This window comes from Berghia stephanieae, chromosome 7 (genome assembly GCF_034508935.2).
Source record: "Berghia stephanieae isolate SIO BIC M18660-M18661 chromosome 7, UCSD_Bste_1.3, whole genome shotgun sequence".
NCBI lineage: Eukaryota > Metazoa > Mollusca > Gastropoda > Nudibranchia > Aeolidiidae > Berghia > Berghia stephanieae.
This window is the reverse complement of record NC_088366.1, coordinates 50,693,771-50,718,770: the sequence shown is the minus strand read 5'-3', so window position 1 is coordinate 50,718,770 and position 25,000 is coordinate 50,693,771. Positions and strand designations below refer to the sequence as shown.

The following is a 25,000-nucleotide window of genomic DNA, read 5'->3' as shown; positions in this document are numbered from 1 at the left end:
TGAGCTTTTATATAGCGCGATGTCCACTAAACGTGCTCAAAGTACTTTACAGGGGGTCCCTAGTCAACAGCTACACGTGACGTGTAGAACGAGACATGACGCCTGTTAGGCGATAGTACCATTTTTTGGACAGAGACAAAGGCCAGGTACTCATTTTATACATCTTTCCGGTGAAATAATGTGAGTAAAGAGCCTTTTTCAAGGACTCAACTATGCGCCGCCAAGAGAGGCCCGAACCCAATACTCCGTGTTGCTGTGGCCAGGGACTCCTTTTAAAGCGCTTTGAGCACTTTGAGTGGATATTGCTCTATATAAAAGCTTAGGTTTTTGTTTCTTTAAAAAAAAAAATAGAATGAAGGTAATTTCCACAAGAGATATACAATCTCATCACGTGACTGTAGACCTATTTCTGACTGGGCCATTGACCACGTGATTTACACCAATTGGAGTAAAAAGTCCAAGTAATTCTTTTATGTGGAAACCCATATATCAAATAAGAGCAGATGAAGTCAGTCTAAATCTGTCTAGAGTGCTTGGGGTTTCAGCCAGTTTGGCCAACTGGGGTCAGGTTTAAAACGCCTCTTTTGAACGTCCATCTCTTGTTACTAAGAGGAGATCCCATTGGGGTCAGTGATTGCTAAATGCCTGGTGGGAGGGTATGGGGTGGGGGGGGGGGGGTAGGGGAGCCCCTAGCTCTCTAGTTGAGACGTCGAAATCAATACAAACTGATTCCTTCTTCTTCTTCTTCTTCTTCTTCTTCTTCTTCTTCTTCTTCTTCTTCTTCTTCTTCTTCTTCTTCTTCTTCTTCTTCTTCTTCTTCTTTTCCTTCTTCTTCTTCTTCTTCTTCTTCTTCTTCTTCTTCTTCTTCTTCTTCTTCTTCTTCTTCTTCTTCTTCTTCTTCTTCTTCTTCTTCTTCTTCTTCTTCTTCTTGCTGTCAAAATCAGGAACCCCGCCCAGATATAGGAGGATAGAAGACACAGTAAGTGACTCCCTCCCACTATGGGAGGTAAGGAACCCCACCCAGAGACATATCTATCTCGTTTCTTTAAAAGATGGATTCGTTGAACTCTTTCAGAATTGGGAGGACGAATTTCTGCGATGGAATGAGTCGAATTATGGCGGAGTGGAAGAGATCACGGTCACACAGAGTCAGGTCTGGTTGCCGGATATACTCGTAGAGAACACGTAAGTTGATGACGTCATCGACATGAATAAACAAAAAAGAAAACATTGATTGGGCATTGATGGTTTATTCACCTTAATAGCGTCACTACCAATGAGAAACTCACAACATTGCCATCCGGAAGTATAACGGACCAACACACAAAACTAATTGTAACCTTGAACGTTCATAGTCTGGTTAATACCATTTAGTAAGAATACTCATAAACGCGGATGGCAAAAAAAAAAAAAAACAAAAAAAAAACAAAACAAAAACAAAAATAATAAAATAAAAAAAAACAATAACAAAGACCTGAGTGGCGTCAACATCACTCTATCTATATAAAAGATCTTTTTTCTTTTTGTAATACCAAATTTGAAATGAAACAAAAAAATTTACTGCATACAATAATGAGTTTAAACTTGAAAATATGTCTATTTATAAGTATAATGGATAGCCCTCTGTCTGAGGATTATCATTATTATACCGTCTCAAAACGGTATTATGTCGGAATGATTGAGGTGCTGAAAATTGAATTTATTGCCAGAAATATCAGACTTGCAATGAGTTTGTATGTTTTAGTGAAGAGAATGAATATCGTATCTTAGAATGTTAAATAGCAGTAGTTCAAATTTTTGACCAGTTTAGCTTCAATTCGGTTTTTTAGTATCTTGTTCATCCCGACATAATAACGTTTTGGGAAGTTGGGTCACATATGGGACAGTTCAATTATTTCAATGTCTGATATTATTTCAGAGCCCAGAATTTTGCCGAGCTAGGGAGTGACTCCATTCTGGTCAGCATCAAGAGTAACGGCCACATATCCTGGGAGCCCGGCATTCTCACGAAGACCATCTGTGAGGTCAACATTGGAAAGTATCCCTTTGACTACCAGATGTGTGAGATCAAGTTCTTGACCTGGATGCACACCAACAAAACATTGGACGTCATGGTGAGATAAGATAAGATAAGATGAGAAAAGATGAGATAAGATGAGATAAAATAAGATAAGATAAGATGAGATAAGATGAGATGAGATGAGATAAGATAAGATAAGATAAAATCAGATAAGATAAGATAAGATAAGATAAGATGAGATAAGATGAGATAAGATAAGATAAGATATTATAAGATGAGATAAGATAATATAAGATGAGATAAGATAAGATAAGACGAGATGAGATGAGATGAGATGAGATAAGATCCCTTTGACTACCAGACGTGTGAGATTAAATTCCTGACCTGGATGCACACCAACAAAACAATGGACGTCATGGTGAGATAAGATAAGATACAAGATAAGATAAGATAAGAGGAGATGAGATGAGATGAGATGCGATGAGATGAGATGAGATGAGATGAAATGAGATGAGAGGAGATACGATAAGATAAGATAAGATAGATAAGATAAGATAATATTAACTTTATCTTACCATATCTGGAAATTTACATTGAGTATTACCGTAGACTTAAGCATTTCTAAAAATAATTAATCACATAAATAAGAAGAAAGAAATACAACAAAATAGACGGTCTAGAAGGTCAGGTACTTATTTTACACCTGAGTACGGTGAGAGAATGTGAGTAAAAAGCCTTTTCCGAGGACTCAACTAAACGCCAAGCGAGGCTCGAACCCAGGGCCTTCCGATCCGAAAACAAGTGTCATACCACCAGACCACATAGCCGTAACATCATCATCATCATCATCATCATCATCATCATCATCATCATCATCAGCATCACAAAAACCAACACTAACATCAACACCCCAACCAACCACCACTACTGAATTCGAAAACGCTATTAACATATTAAAGCATAATAGGGTTCAACAGTCATGACGTCACTTCCCTCGTAATGACGCACACTTAGTGAGTTGTTCTAAACTAACTAAATATTGGAAAATGGCGGAAGCCATAAGCTCCATCACTTCCCGAATGAAATACTTCTCCGACGAGCATAAAAGTGTATCCAGAGGAGAAAAACATTATAAATCTGATCATATTTTGAATTCTTTACATTCTGACCACATGACATGCGAAAAAGTTCTAGCCAGCATGAAGAATAAAAAGTACAGATTTTCTTTGTATAGATCCGAGCTGCTGGCTGCTCGGCGAACCTGACATCAGATTATTGAATCCTATTGTAACATTAGCGCAGAATGAAACACTACAGACGAATGAGATAATGTGATAGTAATTGGAGGGGCGACATTGTTGCTTCGCGCTTAGTTAAAAGACTCACAGCATCCGCCAGCGGGTATAATAATAATAATAATAATAATAATAATAATAATAATAATAATAATAATAATAATAATAATAATGATAATAATAATAATAATAAATTTACATTTATATAGCGCTTATGCCGAAGCTTTGAAGCGCTTCACATTGACTATCAGTAAAAAAAAACCATTACACACTGCAGATTCGGACATACGAACTAACACTCACCCGCATCCTATTACACACACACACACACACACACACACACACACACACACAAACACACACAACTACCTGTAACCTTAAACTTTTAGAGTCTGATTGATACATTTTAGTGAAAAATATTCTTTAAAATGGCAGGCTAAAACCATTAACAAAGAGCAGGGTGACGTCAATTTCGTTCCTTCACCAAAGACCTTATCGTGCTAAACTGCCATCTTATCCTTTTCATCCCACCCATGTATAGCCTGGCTCCGAGAAGGTGAGCCTGGACGCCTGTATCCCAAATGGAGAATGGGACATCAAGACAGCCACAGCACGTCCTTACTTCTACCCTTCAACCTACAAACCTGGGACTGGTATGTGTGTTTTTTAAAATCTCTCTCTCTCTTTCTCTCTGTCTCTCTGTCTCTCTCCCTGTCTATCTATCTATCTATCTATCTATCTATCTATCTATCTATCTATCTATCTATCTATCTATATATCTATGTACCTATCTATTTATATGTATATATATATATATGTATGTGTTATATATGTATATATATATATATATATATATATATATATATATATATATATATATATCCCTCTCTCTCTCTCTCTGTATTTCTCTATCTCTCTCTTTCTCTCTCTTTCTCTCTTCACTCTCTCTCTCTCTCTCTCTCTCTCTCTCTTCTCTTCTGTGTATGTGTGTGTATGTGTCTGTGTTTGTGTGTGTGTGTGTGTGTGTGTGTGTGTGTGTTTCACCCTATAATTTGACGTCTTCAAAGGAAAGAGAAGACAGAAATTGTGGACCTTTCGGGTTTCCCCTTTATCAACAAAACAGGATGAATGAAACTCTACGGACGAATGAGATGAAGTGAGAGTTATTGGAGGTCTGAGGTTTGATTTCCAGTCAAAACAGGCTGCTTGTTTGGGATTATTTTTCATGGAATTATCTCTCTGCTTTGTACGGCACTTGTTTCAAACACTCTGTACGACACTGTTCCAAACACACTTGTACGACACTTGTTTCGAACACACTTGTACGATGACTGTTTCAAACACATTTGTACGGCACTTGTTCCAAACACACTTGTACAACAGACTTGTTTCGAACACACTTGTACGATGACTGTTTCAAACACATTTATACGACACTTGTTTCAAACACACTTTTCAAATCTTTATTTTGATTTGGTATGACTTAATTGAATCCAGGTTTTAAAAAAAAAAACATTATTTATTTATATATTTACTTATTTATTCATTAATGTATTCTTTTATAAACTTATTTATCTATTTATGTATTTATTTATTTAGTTGGTGTACTTTTCTTTTCTTTTTTGTTTTTGTTTTTGTTTTAAGGTCAATATCCCTATACCTATGTTTATTGTGTATGTATATATAGGATGAAGATTAACCTAAACTGGCAAAGTGACGACAAACATTGGATGTCTCTCATTCGTGAGGTTTAAAAAAAAATCTTTATTTTGATAGCAATGACTTGATTGTTCCTCTTTCAGCGCACACAGGAGTGAAGTTCGTCATAACACTTTTCAGATCTTTATTTCTATACTCATGACTTGTTGTCCTCCTCTTTTTAAAAAAATAAGCTTTTATATAGCGCAAAATCCACTAAACGTGCTCAGAGCGCTTTACAAGGAGTCCCTGACCAACAGCAACACTTAACATGTAGGACGAGACATGACGCCTGTTAGGCGATATTACAATTTATTTTTTCGGACAGAGACAATTCTGCTAACGGCCAGGTACTCATTTTACACCTGCGTACGGTGAGAGAATGTGAGTAAAGAGTCTTTTCGAAGAACTCAACGAGGCTCGAACCCTCCCCCTAGGACCTTCCGACCCGAAAGCGAGTGTCAAACCACTATAGACCACATAGCCGCACATGACTTGTTTTTCCTCCTCTTTCAGCTCACACCGGAGTGAAGTTCGGCACAACACACTTTTCAAATCTTTATTTCGACACCCACGACTTGTTGTTTTTCCTCCTCTTTCAGCGCACACTGGAGTGAAATTCGTCATAACACACTTTTCAAATTTTTACATATTTCGATACCCATGACTTGTTTTTCTTCCTCTTCCAGCGCACACCTGATTGAAATTCGCCATAACACACTTTTCAAATCTTTATTTCGATACCCATGACTTGGTTTTCCTCCTCTTCCAGCGCACACTGGAGTGAAGTTCGTCATAGAGCTGGTCCGCAAGCGAACCTTCTACGTCCTGAACACGATCATCCCCGTCGTGATGCTGTCATTCCTCAACGTCTTGGTCTTCCTACTTCCGGCGTCCAGTGGCGAGAAGATGGCCCTGGCCGTGACGGTGTTGCTGTCCTTCACCGTCTACCTCAGCATCATCAGCGAGGTCATGCCGAAGACGTCGGAGAGTATTTCTATTTTGGGTAAGTTTTTTTTTCCTGTGGTATGCGAGTTATGCCCCCTTACACATTTAACGTTTGGTTCTACCGGTCGGTATACCGGTAACGGTAAACCGTTTAGCCCATCAATATCAAAAATAACAGTCCAGAGGTGATAAGATGGCCCTGGCCGTGACGGTGTTGCTGTCCTTCACCGTCTACCTCAGCATCATCAGCGAGGTCATGCAGAAGACGTAGGAGAGTACTTCTATTTTGGGTAGGTTTTTTCCTGTGGTATGCGAGTTATGCCCCCTCACACACCTAACGTTTGGTTTTTGTCTACCGGCCTTTGTCATGTTTTTTTTTTTTTTTTGCCATCCGCGTTTATGAGTACTTCTCACTAAACTGTACGAACCAGACTATAAAAGATCATGGTTACACATAGTTTTGTGTGTTGGTCCGTTATGCTTCCGGATGGCAATGTTGTGAGCTTCTTAGCCAAGAGCATAGTACTATCAATACCGGTAAAAGTTAACCGTTTAGCCCATCAAAATAAAAAATATCACTACCGATCTTAAAACAAAATAAAAAGTAATTTTGTTAATAAGCATTAAATCGAGGCGATACGCCTAGCCTTTGTTAATTTGGACCTGCTGAGTTCAAATATGTATATTTAGTTTTAAGATCGGAGTGATATTTTTGATATTGATGGGCTAAACGGTTTACCGTAACCGGTATAGATAGAATGCGCTTGGCCAAGGAGTTCATAACATTGCCATCCGGAAGTATAACGGACCAACACACAAAATCTGTGTAACCATGAACTTTTATAGTCTGGTTAATACAGTTTAGTGAGAACAACTCACAAACGCGGATGGCAAAAACAATAACAAAGGCCTGAGTGACGTCATCTGCATACTATCTATAATGGCTGGTAGAACGTTAGGTGTGTAGGAGGCGTTATATTGTGGCCATCGTTATGTTATAGTCTGACACTGAAATCCAAAAGGACTGGCAGTTTGACGTCATTATTTGGTTTTTGCACCGCCTAGTGAGTTGTCGTTAGTAGTGCTCATGGAAACAAGTTATTTCATTGGTTGAACTATTGAATACAACTCACGATTTGATTTTTTTTGTGGCAAAATACTGGCATTTGGACGTCAATTTTTGGTCAGTGTCAGGCCATAACTTTACGAAGGCCACGATTATATCCTAACTTTCTTAAGCTCTTCGTCCAATACTGACCCAAATAACGTCAAAATATACGTCAACGGCCACAAAAAATGAAACGAATTGTGAGTTAGTTTTATTCAACGGGACTCATTTGTTTCCTTAAGCAAGGAGTACAAATGACAATCACTAGGTCGTCTGCTATGCTAAAAATGGGGTCAAAATACAAATCCTTGTATAGTAGGGTATAATTCGGATCGGAAGGTCGTGAATTTCGAGCCTCTTGTAAAGCGCTTTGAGCACGTATAGTGGATATTGCGCTTTATAAAAGCTCATTTTGAATTCACAATTATACTATACATACACAACAGTAAAAGTATTTGTTGTCTTATGGACTATTTTAACCCTACAAGTTGGCTATTAAAAATAAATAAATAATAAACAGTAAAATTCCAGAGGGGAAATTTGCTCTGGGGTCTAACTATTCCAATGGAAGACTGGAATAGCCCAGTCGTTAGCCGCAGTGCACCGCCGCAAATTGAGCTAGGGCGAGGTGATTTGCCACACAGCACAGCGGCGGGCGATCTAACTCGGTACCTTTCGGCGAAGAAGCATAGACCGTACCGCTGAGCCACGCTGTCCTCTAATATAATGTAATAGTAATAAGAATCAGCCTCATACGAGATGGAAGTCGGTTTGGACGAATTCAATCCCTCGTGGGGGCGGGAACGTTACCTCCTCTAAGCTTGGTGAGAAGTTGCCAGGCTTTGATACCAGTAAGAGGAGACACTGGGTGACGGCGAATCGCCCTCGGTCGAGGAGCTGTTTCACGGCCAGTGCGCTTCATCAGTGGGGTCTTTCTGACCGTCAAACATGTACCCGCCTTGGGCAAGAACCTGAGATGGCAGAACATCTAGTCGAACTGTGTGTTGTGACGATGCTACCCGGCGGGTTTGCGACGGTGCACGAGTGCGGACCAGACTTTGCTGATTGGGTCAATCGTCATAACATAGTAGTGTGGAGGCTGCTGCCTGAAGCCAGTTTAGTTCTTGTCGTTGACAAAGTCAAGGGACACTAATAAGTAAATCAACAGTATAATAACGAACATTACTGAGTTATGTCCCGTTGACCATGGATTACGCCAGTTTTGTCGTTCAACGTACCATATATTTTATAGGAATATGCTTATTATTATTATTATTATTATTATTATTATTATTATTATTATTATTATTATTATTATTATTATTATTATTATTCTTGCTGCTCTTTTTTCTTTTCTTTTTTAGAGTTGTTTTAAATTGGTTTCAAAATTTGAATTCTTTGATTTTTCATCTTTTTAAACAAAATGATTGAAAATAAATGATAATATTCTATTTTTCTCGATGTTCTATTCCAGCCGTCTACTTAACCACGCTTCTATCACTCAGTACCATGTCAGTGTTGTCCTCCGGGCTGGTGATGAATATGGTGAATCAGGACCCCGACAAACCAGTACCGCCTCTGCTCAAAGGTCTTGTCTGCTGCAAGAAAACGAAGCAATCCCCCAGGGAAGCACACAAAGAGAGTCTAATTCGAAAAGCCAACGGCACGACTTCGAGAAAACGCAACGGGGAAAAGGACAAGTTTAATTTTACCTATTTACAAAACGATATCTCTCTTCACGACGTATCGGCATCCTCGCCGCCATCTTGGCAACATAACGAGGAAATGACGTCATTACATAAACATCGCAACGTCACGGCGACGAGGGATTCCGAAGGAACTCGGGTTTTCCCGATGCACGACTTTAATTTCCAAAACGAGTCTCCGGGTCATCTAGACCCCGGAGATATGGACGCCATGATGTTTGATATGGATCACGACGAGAGAAGATTCGAGAATCGTCACCGTCATCAACACTACCACGACGGTGGGATGAAACACTTCGAGAGAGACAGTGGCGGCGGTGCCCATCGGGCAAGGCGTCGCAGGTCCTCTGTCTCCTGGCATGACGTTGGAAGTGCTGTGGACACGCTTCTGTTTTGGATTTTCTTGCTTATTACTGTAGCTTCTACATCCACTGTTTTATTCTTGTTTTCTTACCAATGACAGTTTTATTATTGTTGTTATTATTATTGTTATTGTTATTATTAACATTATTATTATTATTATTATTATTATTATTATTATTATTATTATTATTATTATTATTATTATTATTATTATTATTATTATTATTATTATTATTATTATTATTATTATTATCATGATTATTATTATTATTGTTGTACTTCTTGTCGTCTTAACGGTTTATTTTTTTGGGGTTTTTTTTGTTTGTTTTGTTTTGTTTTGGGAAGGGGGGGGGGGGGCTTTTTTGTTCTTGTATAACTGTGATTATATAATATGCATACCATTTGATGGAAGATGAAATAACACGACTATATTTTATAGTATACTTAAGAGCAAGTCACTGCTCTAAGCTATATATATATATATATATATATATATATATATATATATATATTATATACATACATATATATATATATATATATATATATATATATATATATATATATATACATACATATTTATAATTTTTAAAAAATGTAAAATCAGTGCCGCTATACAGAGTCACATTTCATTTAGTCAAAATTAAATACATAATTTGGACGTATGAACACTACTTTCATTACAGTGTTTTACAATAGAAATATTCTAGTATCTAAAATGCTAATTAATATAACATTATCTGCAAGATAATACATATGTAATCCCCCGCCGCATCGAAAATTTGGAAGTGACTTTTTTTTATCTTCTCCTATCGCTTGATGTGAAAATGACTATCTTTAAGTTGTGTAACAAAACAAAAATGAAATGCGGATATCTTCAAGACGTCAGATAGTCAGTAAACTCGCTCAATCCTCGAGATTTTTGATACTTTTCAAAATTGGTTTTGATTTTCAGACGCCATTTTTTTTAAAAGTCAATATACCTATACCTGTTTATTGTCGTATTTAAAAGACGGAGATAATTCTAAATTGGCAAAGCAACGACAAATTTGGGTGTCTCCCATTCCTGAGGTTTAAAAAAAAATTTTAAATTGGGAAAAAATGTATAACTCATTCCTTACCAAACATTTTCAGAATGTTACCCAAAACTTCATACCCACCCAACTCAAAACTATATTTTTTTCTAATCAAACAGAAAAGGAACAAGTATCTACATTTTATACATGATATTGTCCAGTGTCTAATTTTTATCGCTATAACAAAGTGTTCTCTTTATAAATTGTGATGTCCAAAGGATATCAGAATGAGAAAATTGTTGGTTGCATCGGAACGAATGTGACGATTTTCCTACGCATGGTAAGGAGAGGGTTTAAAATGAGCATGTACATAGATAGCTTTGTTCAACTACCATTAACATGTAAAAATTAAAAACATTAGGTTTTGATACCACGCCTATAATTTGTCTCGGGAAAATGTAATCATAAATAGGTATAGGGTAAAAGTAACCAGGGTAAACTACGGATATAGTTAGGGTTGAGTGAGTTAATCAGAGGAAACTGTGTAGTAGTAGTAGTCTGTCTATAGATAGTTCGAAGATGACGTCACTCAGGTCTTTGTTATTGTTTTTTTGCCATTCGCGTTTATGAGTAATTCTCACTAAACTGTATTGACCAGTCTATAAACGATCATGGTTACACACAGTTTTGTGTGTTGGCCAGTTATACTTCCGGATGGCAATGTTGTGAACTTCTTAGACTAGTGCATACTATCTATACATGACTTGTTTGTTTATTTTAGAAGTTCCAATGTTTTCGGGGTACCTAAGACTACCAGCGGCACTGACATTATAATGTATATAGAATTGCATGCCGTGCTATCAAATCTTGCCATTTTACATAATATACAATTTGAGGAGATGACTATGACAACTCGCTAAGCGGCATCCGGATAAAAAAATAATATTAGTGCGGCTATGTGGTCTAGTGGTATGACACTCGCTTCCGGATCGGAAGGTCCTGGGTTCGAGCCTCGCTCGGCGCATCGTTGAGTCCAGAAGAAGGTTCTTTACTCACTTTTTCACACCGTACTCATGTGTAAAATGAGTATCTGGCGTTAACAGCGTTGTCTCTGTCCGAAAAATAATATCGCTTAACTGGCTTCATGTCCCGTCCTACTTGTTGAATGTTGCTGTTGGCCAGGGACCCCTTGTAAAGCGCTTTGAGCACGTTACAGGATATTGCGCTATGTACAATATCACTTTTTTATTTTAATTTTAATAAATTATATATAGCTCATGTATAGCGCATAACCATGTCCAAGACATACTCTTTCCCTTCACAGTTACAAGTATGACAATAGTGGAAAACACACACACACTCTCTCTCTCTCTCTCTCTCTCTCTCTCTCTCTCTCTTTCTATTTTTCTCTCTCTCTCTCTTTCTCTCTCTCTTTCTATTTCTCTCTCTCTCTCTCTCTCTCTCTCTCTCTCTCTCTTTCTATTTCTCTCTCTCTGTGTCTCTCTTTCTCTCTCTCTCTTTCTCTCTCCCTCTCTCTCCCTCTCTTTCTCTTTCTCTCTCTCCCTCTCCCACTCTCTCTTTCTCTCCCTCTCTTTCTCTCTCCCTCTCTTTCTCTCTCTCTCTCTCTCTCTCTCTCTCTCTCCCTCAATCTCTTTCTCTCTCTACCTCTCTTTCTCTCTCTCTCTCTCTATCTCCCTCTCTCTCTCTCACACACACACACATACACACACACAAATATACTCAGACAATAGACAAACTTTCAGTTATTACTCACAAGAAAGAAAAAAAAACCCCATCGATACCAAATAAATGTAAGCCATTGACAAAGTCAAATGAGTTAAACTCTCAAATAATCAATTATATACATATAATATATATATATATATATATTATATATATATATATATATATATATATATATATATATATGAGCCAAGGTCAAAAGGTGCCCGCCTGATACCAGTGTTAAGAAAATTTGATTTTTACTTAATTATGGGCTGTTTTCATTGGGTTAATGCTTGTAATCAATTGATAATATGAAGAACAGATAAAATGAGATAGCTCAACATACTCTGTTCAACAGGCTATGAAATAAACAACTTGAAAGTCAAATTTGAATGCTGTTTGGCATGTGCTTAAAACGAGGTCAACGCATCACCTTTTTAGAAATCATGTAGAAATTAAATGTGATGTTTTAGCTCACGTGATTGAAATTTGACTAATAGTATAAAGTCAAAATTTACTTTTAAACGCAATTGCAGTATATGGCATATCTGATTAAATTTCATATAGAGTTCTTAAAAAGTTGGTGTTGCTTGTGACCTTTGGTGTCATCAAACACAGCACAATACTAAGACGCGACACGAAACTTTAAAGCTCATGTTTAATGTTTATACAATATTTTATTATGAGAAAAAAGCATAGATTTATTATCTGAACTCAAATCTTGGAGTAAATGTATACCGATTTGCCGATATTGAGGTTTATTCGTTTTGGTGTCATTTGTCACAAGCAACACGGCATGCGTGAACACGTGGAAGTTTGTTTCGTTAAATGGCGATTCGCAATTTTGATCCACCCTTCTTAACAGTCTTTGAAGTGCAGCACTTTCATTTGCCTTTCCAGCGTGGCTCCAGGCAGAAAAGGTAAGTTGAACTTTGGTGTCATCGCTATTTTACATTGTCACAAGCAACACTTGATATCGGATATTACAAAGTGCCACCAAAAAATTATGTTTTCATCTGTTATTCTATTTACAAATATGATATTATGACATCTCACATAAGACTGATTTTGACACAAATAATTATTTCCGTATAATTCTATTTTTTTATGTTTCAGGGTTGTATCAATCAAGAAAAAGACAAAACTCAAGCTTTTGACGAATCCAGATAAAAGAAGGGTTGTCAAGAAATTTGATGTGAATTACTATTAACACACTAAATTACTAGAAACTAGCAGATTTGAGCAGTAGGGCGGATGTTACGGTATGGTTACATGAATTCATTACCATGGCTGATATTTATCTAGTGTTTGTGTGACTTCAGGTACTTTTTGTGACCATTGGTGTCATTGGTTAAAATGTCACAGGTGACACTTAAGTTTGAAGTTTCTAATGTATTTCTGTTTTCATGTTCTTCAAAGCTTGAAATGTCATTGAATTACATTTTAACAGGCTATATTACATGTGTTCAGTTGCTATTCTTGATTTATTGAGGCAAAATTGCGTTCTAATGCCGATTTTGACCAAAGTAATAGCAACAATGGTATTACTAATTTCTAAGTATATTTCCAAGTTGAAAGTATTTAGTTTCTTAAAATATTATTGAATTTCATTTTAGAGTAGGTTATTGTGCTTTTTTGACTGAAAATAATGATATATTATGGACGAAAGTGTGATTTGGTGTTGCTTGTGACATAAGTAATGGTGTCACCGGTCTTATGTCACAAGTCACATTAAGATTCTCTAATTTCCATGTAGATTTCTATTTTTGAAGTCTTTGGTTTCTGAAATATTATTAAATTCCATATTTAACTGTGGTTATTACACTGGTTTAACTGAAATTAATGATATATTGTCGAAATTGCAATTTGGTATTGCTTGTGACATAAGTAATGGTGTCATCGGTCTAATGTCACAAGTGACACAATGTCGCTAAATAAGATATGCTTTGGTCACATTATTTCCTAACATTTTATTTCAAAAGTTTCTGGACATTACTGGTAATAAGCATATGCAATATTGTTGTTGTTGTTAATGCACAAACATTTTTATGAAATAATATATTTGCATTCTATGTTGCTTGTGACCGATGACACCAAAAAGCAACCTTTTCTCCAATAGTTGGTAATATTATTGTACTATGATTGTTGTTGATTGTGTCTTTTTGTCTATAACTTACTAAATAAAGTTTGATACTCAACAAAAACCATTTGGTTATTGAGTTTTTTGTCTCATTTTGGTGTCACCGGTCACAGGTGACACCAGCAACCTAAAGGCATTGTTGACGATATTATGCTGCGTTAGACCATAAAGTTATCTAAAGGGACTTTGATTCATGAAGTACAGGGTTTTTGCTACACATATAGAAACATGAATGGACTATTATGTCACTTTTATTTTGAGAAAAAAAATTGGCACCTTTTGACCTTGGCTCATATATATTATATATAAATCGCCAGAGGAATTTTACATTTCAAAGCACTCAAAATTAAAGTTCCACGAAGCAAACAAGACATGCATATTTTTTCTCTTCAAATCACCAAATAAAAACATTACCAAAAATTGTAGTTTTCTATCAATGATGCAAATTATGCATCTTAGCGCTTAGGAACATCATCTCCTTTATATCTTTATATACATATTTATATTAATGTATTTATATGATTACTATCTATAAACATGTGTCTCTATGAGATTTGTTTTAAGAATATCACAAAATATCAAACACGGACGTTTCGGGGTCAAAACCCTTCCTCAGCCAATAAGTAAAAACAACAATAAAAACGATAATATAACTATAATAATATCATATAATATCCATACAAACGGCAGAAGAGTACTCTATCTCTTTTCTTCATATTAAGAAGTGACATATTGGCATTTTTTTCTTCTAATTTTCTTATTGACTAAAGGAGGGTTTTGAGCCCGAAACGTTACGTGTTTGATAGTTCATCCTTTTTTTAAGTTGTTATACATATGTGACTCTTCGTCTGTAGAGAGTGATTAAATTTTGATGAAAGAAAACATGGCCTGGTCCTGTCAGTTGCTATTATTTAGTGGCAGCTTCTAATCGTGCCTGGGTGGGGATCCTGACCTCCCATAGTGGGCAGGGAGGTGCATGCTGTGTCTTCTATCCCCCCATACCCGTTTTCCAATTGTTTCCTGTCATTGTCTTGGAATGAGATTACTTAGTTTTGTCCTGATCCTTGCCGGAGTTCCTTGGCTGGGAGGGAAACAGTCGAATGTATAGTTATAGTTTTGGGAGATGATATTTTATTCCTTGTAAATCATCTCTCTGTTATGCATTGTATTATGTTTAGTTTACGTAATTATATTATATGATTGGTACACATTTGATTGTATTCCTCTTAGTTGGGACCTGTGTCTGGATGAGACTTTTATGTGATCTGAAACTAAGTACTTTGACAGTAAGCTCTTGGAATCTAAATCTGTTCCCTATTTGAACCAGTTCCCCTTTGTCTTACCTTTTCTTTTGTGCTTTAATTGTAATTCTAGAACTCTTTACTATCCCATTTTCTTCCTTTTTACTGGCGCTGATATGACCTTAATGTGTTGCAAGAGCTGTAAAACCCTTAAAAACAAAACAAAAAACAAAAACATTCTAATGGTGCTCACACTACTATGTTATGGCGATCGATTCAATCAGCAAATAAAGTCTTTACCGCACTCGTGCACATTCGCAAACCCACCACCCGAAAGCTTCGTCACAACACACCGTTCAACGAGATTCTCTCCGGATTCGGGTTCGTTCCTTCCCACAACGGGAATATTCATTTTAGACAGTTTTGGAAAAGTCCCCACTGATGAAGCGATTTTGTCGTTAGGCTGGCAGGTTCTCGACAGAAGCCGATTGTTTTTGTGTTTTGTTTTTAAGGGTTTTACGGCGCTTGCAACACATTAAGGTCATATCAGCGCCAGTAAAAAGGAAGAAAATGGGATAGTAAAAAGTTCTAGAATTACAATTTAAGCACAAAAGAAAAGGTGAGACAGAGGGGAGTTAGTTCAAATAGGGAACAGATGTAGATTCCAAGAGCACACCGTCAAAGTACTTAGTTTGATATCACCTAAAAGTCTCATCCAGAAACAAGCACAGGTCCCAACTAAGAAGCCTGGCAACTTCTCCCCCAGTTTAGAGGGGTTTATGTCCCCGTATCTAGTGAATGGTGCGCCCTATAAATGAAATGATCAAGTATACTTTTTACAAGAAACTTTTATTAAAGACATTTTATTTTATATATGAAGCATTTAAATAAATAAAAATAAAATAAAATGATCTTTATTCATCCCATAAGGGATATTTTTCTGTAGGGTCTATTCCAAGGGAAGACTGGAATAAACCAGCCGTCAGCCGCAGTGCAGCGCCGCAAATTGAGCTAGGGCGAAGTGATGATCTATTTGCTCAAGACCACACAGGGCAGTGGCGGGTGATCGAACTCTGTACCATTCGGGTACGAAGAAAAGACCGTACCGCTGAGCCACGCTGTCCCGTTTATATCAAAGACACTGTGTTTGAAATAAAAAACTTTTTAACACGTAGATTCACCGAAATTCGTTAATTTCACCTTAAATATCAATTTCCTTTACCTATCGCGATCATTGCAACACGACTTATAGGTACTGATCTGATAGCCCAGATTGTTAGGACCTCATTCATTGTTGTAATGGAAATACTGTCAAACCGACGCGTAGTTATTTGCAGGTCTGATAACCCAAATTGTTAAGGTCTCATTTATTGTAATGGAAATATTCCAAAACTAACGTGTAATCTTTTACAAGTCTGATAACCCAAATTGTAATGGCCCCATTCATTGTTGTAATAGGAATACTCTCTCAATCCAACGTGTTTTATTCTACAAGTCTGATAGCCCAAATTGTGATGGCCCCATTCATTGTTGTAATAGGAATACTCTCTCAATCCAACGTGTTTTATTCTACAAGTCTGATAGCCCAAATTGTGATGGCCCCATTCATTGTTGTAATAGGAATACTCTCTCAATCCAACGTGTTTTATTCTACAAGTCTGATAGCCCAAATTGTGATGGCCCCATTCATTGTTATGATGAAAATACTCTCTCAGACAAACGTATATTCATTGACATCCATGTTCATGAGTAATTCTCACTAAAATGTAGTAACCAAACTATAAAAGTTCAAGGCTACAGTTTTTTGTGTGTTGGTCATTAATACTTCCGGATGGCAATGTTGTGAGCTTCTTAGCCATTACAGACCCATAACAACTGCCGACCTGCTAATGTGTTTGCACCTAGTTTCGACACAGTACCTTATTGACAGAATGATGGGTCACATTTCACTTTGTTTTGTTTTGTTTTTTGGTATTTTTTTTTCTTTTTGATTAATATATTCTCTTTTTCGTAATATTTTCAAATATCTTTTTGGTCATTCTTTTGTTTTTCTCCTTTTTTCTTCTCTTTATTTGTGTGTGTGTGCGTTTTTTTTTTGTTTTTTTTTTTTTGTTTTTGTTTTTGTTTTTTGTTTTTTTTTTTTTTTGGGGGGGGGGGTTGTTTTTTTTTTTGGATAATTTATTTTCGAAAGTTCTATGTAAATAGAAACCAGGAGTGATTGTAAATAATGCCATGTAAATGAAATGTAAATACTATACATAATTTTCCATGTCATTTATCAATTCCCATTCTTTACTATAAAATGTGTCAATAATTGGCATATCTAGTCATTTTTGTCGTACTCCGGAGGAAATGTTTTTTTAAAAAATCACATATTTAAAATTTTGGCCAGAAAACTCTTCCTTCAAATAATCAATCGATAAAAAAAAATGACTCTCAACTTGTCAACAACAAAAAAAACTCTCTCAAACCTGGGACTTCAATGAGGACTTCAACAGGACGTCCCAGGTTTGAGAGTTTTTTTTTTTTGTTGTTTTTTTTTTGGCTAAGATAAGGGTCGTTTTAATCGATCGATATTTGAAGGACGAGTTTTCTGGCCTACATTTTTAAATACGTGTTTTTTGTTTGTTTGTTTGTTTGTTTGTTTGCTTTGTTTTTTTGTTTTTTTTTTTGTCTTTTTTTTTAAACATTCAGATTACGGCAGAAAGTCTTATCATGTTTTGATGACGTCATCACCAGATGGTTTAGTCTGTCAATGTGATATTATAGGCTACCCATCACATCAAATTGGTGTTATAACGAGATTACGCCAATGCCAAAAATAATTTTTTTTAAATAAAAAAATAATAATAACAATAAAATTATCCTTAATGTGTCCAAAAATCTGAAAACGGTGTGTTCTCTGTGTTATCCCGATGGTTCAGTTGGTAAAATTCTCGCTTTTACTCTTAAAAGGGACGGATATTGATCCCCGTTTGAAGTTGGGGTTACTATTGATTCCGAACCCCCCCCCCCCCCCCACTCCATCTCCTCTCCTCTCCTCAGCTCCCCAGTCAATCCAAGAGTGATATGTGGGTTGCTAGATCTAAATAGATTTGGCGGAAAGTGCTTTGCGATAGATTATCGTTCTATCAAAAGGGTAGCAAATAAATGACTACTGTCATGTGTGCACGATTTAGAGACCGGGATACGCTCCAACTCCATGGATCACAACGTTTCTGAAGTTAAAAAAATAATTTAAAAATTAGAGTTTTTTATATAGCGCAATATCCACTCCAAGTCTCAAAGCGCTTTACAAGGGGTACCAGGCCAACAGCAACACTTAACATGTAGGACGAGATATGTGAGGCGTTATTACATTACGTTTTGGATAAAACAACGCTGTGAGCGACCTGGTACTCATTTTGCACCTGAGTACGATGAGAGAATGTGACTGAAGAGCCAGGGACTCAACTGTGATGCTAAATAAAAAAAAATTTGTACATGTAAAACGCTAAAAAATATGAAATTTGGACACAACATTTTATAGTTTTTGATAATTGCATTTTATTATCTTCATAGTTTGTATTTTTATGTGTGTGTGTGTGTGTGTGTGTGTGTGTGTGTGTGTGTTTGTGAATGGTGAATCAGCAATAAAGACTTTAGATAGGTATTTCCTTCTCATGGGCAGGTTGGAAATGAAGCAGGAGGTCATGGTATTGTACACAGTGTGTGTGTATGTGTGTGTGTGTGTGCGTGTGTGTATTATATCAATGTGTGAGTTTGTACCTGCGTGAGTCGTGTATGTCTGTGTGTGAGTACTTAATAACGATAAAGACATTAAATCGGTATTTCCTTCTCATGGGCAGGTTGGAAATGAAGCAGGCGATCAAATTATTGTACACATGTCGTGTGTATGTATATTATAATATTATGAATATTATGTGAGTTTGTCCCTACGTGTGTTGGTGTGTGTGTTAATCAACGATTAGATAGGTATTTCCTTCTCATGGGCAGGTTGGAAATGACGCAGGCGTTCAAAGTAGTTGTTTCCCATCGCTTCTCCCAGCAAATTGGCTACTTGGAACGTACTGAAAAGACAGACAGGAATGGTCACATATTACTATTGGTTGGGGAAATAATAATAATAATAATAATAATAATAATAATAATAATAATAATAATAATAATAATAATAATAATAATAATAATAATAATATAATAATAATAATAATAATAATAACAATAATAATAAAATGATAATAATAATAACAATAAATAATAATAATTAATAATAATAATAATAATAATAATAATAATAATAATAATAATAATAATAATACAATAATAATAATAATAATAATAATAATAATAATAATAATAATAATAATAATAATAATAATAATAATAATAATAACATTAATAATAATAAAAAATAATAATAATAATAATAATAATAATAATAATAATAATAATAATAATAATAATAATAATAATAATAATAATAATAATAATAATAATAACTGAAGAGAACTTTTTAATCCTACAGAGTCGGCTCCTGATAGAAAATGAGTTCCAACTTCAAGCAAATATTAGACTCTTCAGACTCATGCATTAGAGATGATCTCAGGTTTCGTAACGCTTAGGGTGTTGTTCTATGGGCGACTTGTACGTTTATTGTTTTGCTGACGAAGGTTTTGCACCCTAAACGTCCATTAACTGTACAGTTCCCAATCCGAAACCTTTTCCATTTTCACCATTTTTATTAGTTTTAATTTTTCCGATATCCCATGCTTCAGACAGCAACCCCCCCCCCCCCCCCCCCCCCCCCCCCCCGCACCGGGCCGTTCTCTTCATACTTACTCCGGTAGCGACTTTCCAGAGCAGATGACTCCAGCGTTTTTGTGTATTCCAACGGTGATCCATTCTTTGGTGAACTTGTGTGAACACACAACAGGGGCAGAGAAGTCATACTGAGGAGGAGAAAATAAATTAAATGGGAAGGCTGCTTTTCCAAAACTCGTTAAATCGATTTTTCTACTTTTTGAGATTTTCCATCCATGAGAAAAATTGAAACGTAAACTTTTATTCTAAGATTCAGTTGAAACCCAAATTTTCCAAGATTTGTGTGAATTTGAAGTTTAAATATGATAAAATAATAGACCGAATGAGAGATTTTTTGGGGAATAATACTCAATATCTCGAAATGGGAAAAACGGACTTAGAGAGTTTTCGAAAGCCACTCTTCACATAATATATTATTCTACCCCTCCCTCTCCCAAAATAGTAACGCTTAATGATATCATGTTTACAATCATAATTTGTGACGTCAGGTTATAAAATGTTGAATTTCACTAAAATCCGATTTTTGAAAAAAGAAGTATCATTTAAATATTTTAGAAAATGTCTTTTACTCAGATATGACAAAATCGAATGGATTGAACGGTAAAATAAAAAATTTCAAAACTGTTGCGTTTGGAATTCGAACTTTGTTCCCAACGCGCACTCGCAAGCTCGGGAGGTGGTTGGGAACACGTCCAAAATTCCAAAAAGCAAGAGTGGAAGAATCGTATATTATATATTCTCATTGGAAAAACAATATCATTCTTATTAAATACGTCATCGTTGAATAATGCTTTAAACGCGTTGAATAAAAATGAGACGAATGAGTGTGTTTCATTCATCATGTTTTGTTTTGTTTTTTTTTGTTAAAGTGGAAACCTGAAACGTTCACATTATCTGTATTCGTTTATTGAATTGAAACTTACACTCAATTTCACATTGTTATTTATTTCTTCGATCTTCGATCAGCATCATTTACATTACGAGAACTACTCATAAAATGGGTGGCTTAAATCAATAACAAAGAGCTGAGCGAAGTCAATTTTGTTCCTTCTATCTACTAAAGTGGAGTCTCTGGAGAGTCTCATTAAAAGGAGAAGATGGCAATGGTTGGGGCATGTCTGTCGCAGACCTGATGAAAAACTGATAGGAAAGGCTCTGAAATGGACACCCCAAGGAAAGAGGAAGCGAAGCCGCTCCAATGAGACTTGGAGACGTACCGTAGAGAGGGGCCTAAAACAGAGAGGACTGTCCCTCGAGATGGCCCCAAAGGCAGACAGGACCAGGTGGAGATCCCTTGCATCACCTCAAGTGCCAGCAGGCCCGGAGAGGATTGAGTGAGAGTGAAAGAGTATCTGCAGCTATGTGGTATATTGGTATGACACACGCTTTCGGATCGGAAGGTCCTGGGTTCGAGCCTCGCTCGGCGCATAGTTGAGTCCTTGGAAAAGGCTCTTTGCTCACATTCTCTCACCGTACTAAGGTGTAAAATGAGTATCTGGCCGTTAACAGAGTTGTCTTTCTTCGAAAAATTGTAATATCGCCTATTAGTAAAAGTAGACCAAGTAAAACATATTTGAATCGTTTGAACAGCTGGGTGACAAGGAAAGAGAAGAGTACTATTAGTTTTCTGAGGTTATCTGATCAGAGATATGAATGGCGTACCATGATCACCGATGTCTGGCACAGACTTGGTACTTGAAGAAGAAGAAGAAGGCGTGATGCCCAATCCTATATGTTAAATTTTCCTGTTGACCAGGGAGCCCTTGTAAAGCGCTTTGAGCACATTTAATGGATATTGCGCTAAATAAAAGCTCAAAATATCTCACTCTGCTTACCATGCAAGCCGTGTTATGATAGTTGTCATTTCTGATGATCTCCAAATTTGGGCTCTTGACCGATGTGTCGGCAACCTTCACATGAATCTCCTGAAGTCTCGTAGCCTGGCCTCCGATGGGTAACTCTGAAAAGCAGAAAACGGTAGGGGCTGCCTGAAGCCTGTGATCGTGAAAATACTAATGAAAGAGTGAAAAATGGAGAGGCTTCGTTTTGGAACAAAACATACAATGGACGTTTTGGGTACAAACCCTTCATCAGCACAACAATACACAAATTAACGTGGAAATCATACTGCAACCACCGTTTAATACAGATAAAACAAGTTATTTTGCATTTTATTTTTTTCCACGTTAATTTGTGTATTATTGTGCTGACGAAGGGTTTGTACCCGAAACGTCCATTGTCTGTTTTGTTCCCATACAAAGCCTCTCCATTTTCATTCTTTTGTTAATGGGTAACTCTGAGAGGAATATTGAACGAACGTTGAACACACCAAAAAAACATGTTGGGCTCAAATCCCTTCTCAGGCAATAAGAAAATAGGTTAAACTGTTCTTCTCCTTCTTATTCATATTTTTCTGGTTCTTGTTCATCTTCCTCTTCTACTCCTCCTCCTCCTCCCCTTCCCCCTCCTCCTCTTCCTTCTACTACTACTACTACTACTACTACTACTACTACTACTACTACTACTACTACTACTACTACTACTACTACAACTACTCCTACTACTACTATTACTACTACTACTACTACTACTACTACTACTACTACTACTACTACTACTACTACTACTACTACTACTGCTACTACTACTGCTACTACTACTACTACTACTACTACTACTACTACTACTACTACTACTACTTCTACTACTACTACTACTACTACTACTACTACTACTACTACTACTACTACTACTACTACTACTACTACTACTACTACTACTACTACCACTTCTTTTTCTTCTCCTTCTCCTTCCTTTTTTTTTTTTTTGGTAAAAATGAATGTAAACAAAAATGTCAACAACATAAAATAACACATCACTCTATATTATCTGCAGCCAAAAAAAAAAAATCGAAGTTCAACTATTTTTTCCGTATTATTCGAGAGGACTTCATTACAAAAACTAAACATTGCACAAAAAGTTGTTGATTAACTCTTTGAATGTCTTACTGTCATCCACGTTCCCGTATCCAAGGACGCGACAGTCTTCCAAGTCGAGGTAATGCGCAGGGGTCCGATCGTTGGGCAGGCAGGCGGGCCTCACGCATCTGTCATCGAGAAACAACTTGGTGGTCAGACTGGCAGTAAATAACGCGTTGGCTGCACTTCCTGAAATGATGAGGATGTCAAGAAATAGTATTTTAAAACCCTCTGCAAACCAGCCATTTTCAGGATTTTCCCCAAAACTTCACACCAAACTAACACAAAAATATATTTTTTTTTATCACTCAAACACAATGGTAGGCTAGTAAAGTTCTTGCGATATATAATTTCTTTATCAAAACACGCTCTACAACACACTGTTCATTTTCTTTAAATGTTATGATGTACAAAAGAAATTCGAACAAGAAAAATGTTGGTTGCATCGTAACGAATGTGATGATCTTCCTATAGTTGGTAAGGAGAGGGTTAAACACACGCTAAACAGCAGCTTTTATCTTTTGTTTTGTGCGGCTATGTGGTCTAGTGGTATGACACTCGCTTTCAGATCGGAAGGTCCAGGGTTCTAGCCTCGCTGCGCATAGTTGAGTCCTTGGAAAAGCCTCTTTACTATTTACCCACATTCTCTCACCGTACTGGGGTGTAAAAAATGAATACCTGGACGTTAACAGCGTTGTCTCTGTCCGAAAAATTTGTAATGTCGCCTATTAGGCGTTATTTCCCGTCCTACATGTTAAATGTTGCTGTTGGTCAGGGGCCCCTTGTAAACCGCTTTGAGCACTTTTAGGGGATATAAAAGATCATTTTTATTTCATTTATCTAGCGCAGTATCCGATAAAAAACTAATATCTGCTGTTCACAGTTTTTGGACCTGTTAAGATGCTATATCTGCTACAATTCTAGTGCTCGTAAAGTCTGTTGGATCTTGCCGAAAGTACTATGCGAAAAGGTAGGTAGAAAATTAAACTTGAGCTTTTGTGTATAACGCAATATCCACTAAACATGCTCAAAGCGCTTTATAATGGGTCCCTGACCAACAGTAACACTTACCATGTAGGACTAGTTAGGCGATATTACAACTTTTTTCAGACAAAGACAACGATGTTAACGGACAGGTACTGATTTTACACCTGAGTCCGTTGAGAGAATGAGAGTAAAGAGCTTTTTCCAAGCCTCGAACCCAGGACCTTCGGATCCGGAAGTGAGTGTCATACCACAAGACTCCATAGACGAAGCAATGCCTATTGACCGTCCCTCCCCCTCCATTAGCCTTATGGAGAAGAATGATAATGAGCATTTTTATATAGCGCAACTATCCACTAAACGTGCTCAAAGCGTCTTACCACGCCAACAGCAACACTTAATATGTAGGACTAGACATGACGCCAAATAGGACAGAGACAACGCTGTTAACGACCAGGTACTCATTTTACACCTGAGTCCGGTGAGAGAATGTGAGTAAAGGGCCTTTTCCAAGGACTCAACTATGCGCCGATAGCGAGACTCGAACCCAGGACGTTCCGATCCGAAAGCGAGTGTCATAAATTCCTAATCCATGAGCCTAATGGACAAGAACAAACCCAGACCCAACGAATGTCCAGGTCAGGCGCAGAAAATGGCCGGCAATGCTTTGGCCATAGCCTTTGGAAAAGAGTTCTGTAACACAACCAAGCAGGCTCTTGAATGAAATAGGGAATGAGATTAGCGGAAGAGTAGCGTCCCTTGATTGGACGTGACCTGACAGAGAGAACGTCAAAATGGTTTTGCGCATGAGTCTCTCTCGTCCTCGCTTTCGGTGAAATGTCTCATGCCGCACAACCAACATGACGTTCTCTCTCTAATAACTTTTCCGCTCGTGACTTCCAATCAAGGGACTCTCATTCCCTATACCCGCAGGACAAGAGGAAACGGGATCGT

At 36.9% G+C, this 25,000-nt stretch overlaps 2 protein-coding genes across 2 annotated transcripts in view; one reads left to right on the top strand and one right to left on the bottom strand.

The window, feature by feature from the left end:
* Window positions 1-9,235, top strand: part of LOC144976571 (neuronal acetylcholine receptor subunit alpha-7-like) — an 11,705-nt gene extending 2,470 nt beyond the window's left edge. The window contains exons 2-6 of the mRNA XM_078920865.1: window positions 1,076-1,185; window positions 1,919-2,114; window positions 3,857-3,968; window positions 5,786-6,019; window positions 8,544-9,235. Coding sequence (XP_078776991.1) covers window positions 1,076-1,185; window positions 1,919-2,114; window positions 3,857-3,968; window positions 5,786-6,019; window positions 8,544-9,235 — 1,344 coding nt within the window. The remainder of the gene's footprint in view (window positions 1-1,075; window positions 1,186-1,918; window positions 2,115-3,856; window positions 3,969-5,785; window positions 6,020-8,543) is intronic.
* Window positions 9,236-18,781: 9,546 nt separating this feature from the next.
* The window catches only part of LOC144976255 (uncharacterized), a 15,897-nt gene continuing 9,678 nt past the window's right edge, over window positions 18,782-25,000 (bottom strand). The window contains exons 8-11 of the mRNA XM_078920442.1: window positions 23,093-23,251; window positions 21,920-22,044; window positions 20,103-20,212; window positions 18,782-19,330 (exon numbers count right to left, since the gene is read on the bottom strand). Coding sequence (XP_078776568.1) covers window positions 19,228-19,330; window positions 20,103-20,212; window positions 21,920-22,044; window positions 23,093-23,251 — 497 coding nt within the window. The 3' untranslated portion in view covers window positions 18,782-19,227. The remainder of the gene's footprint in view (window positions 19,331-20,102; window positions 20,213-21,919; window positions 22,045-23,092; window positions 23,252-25,000) is intronic.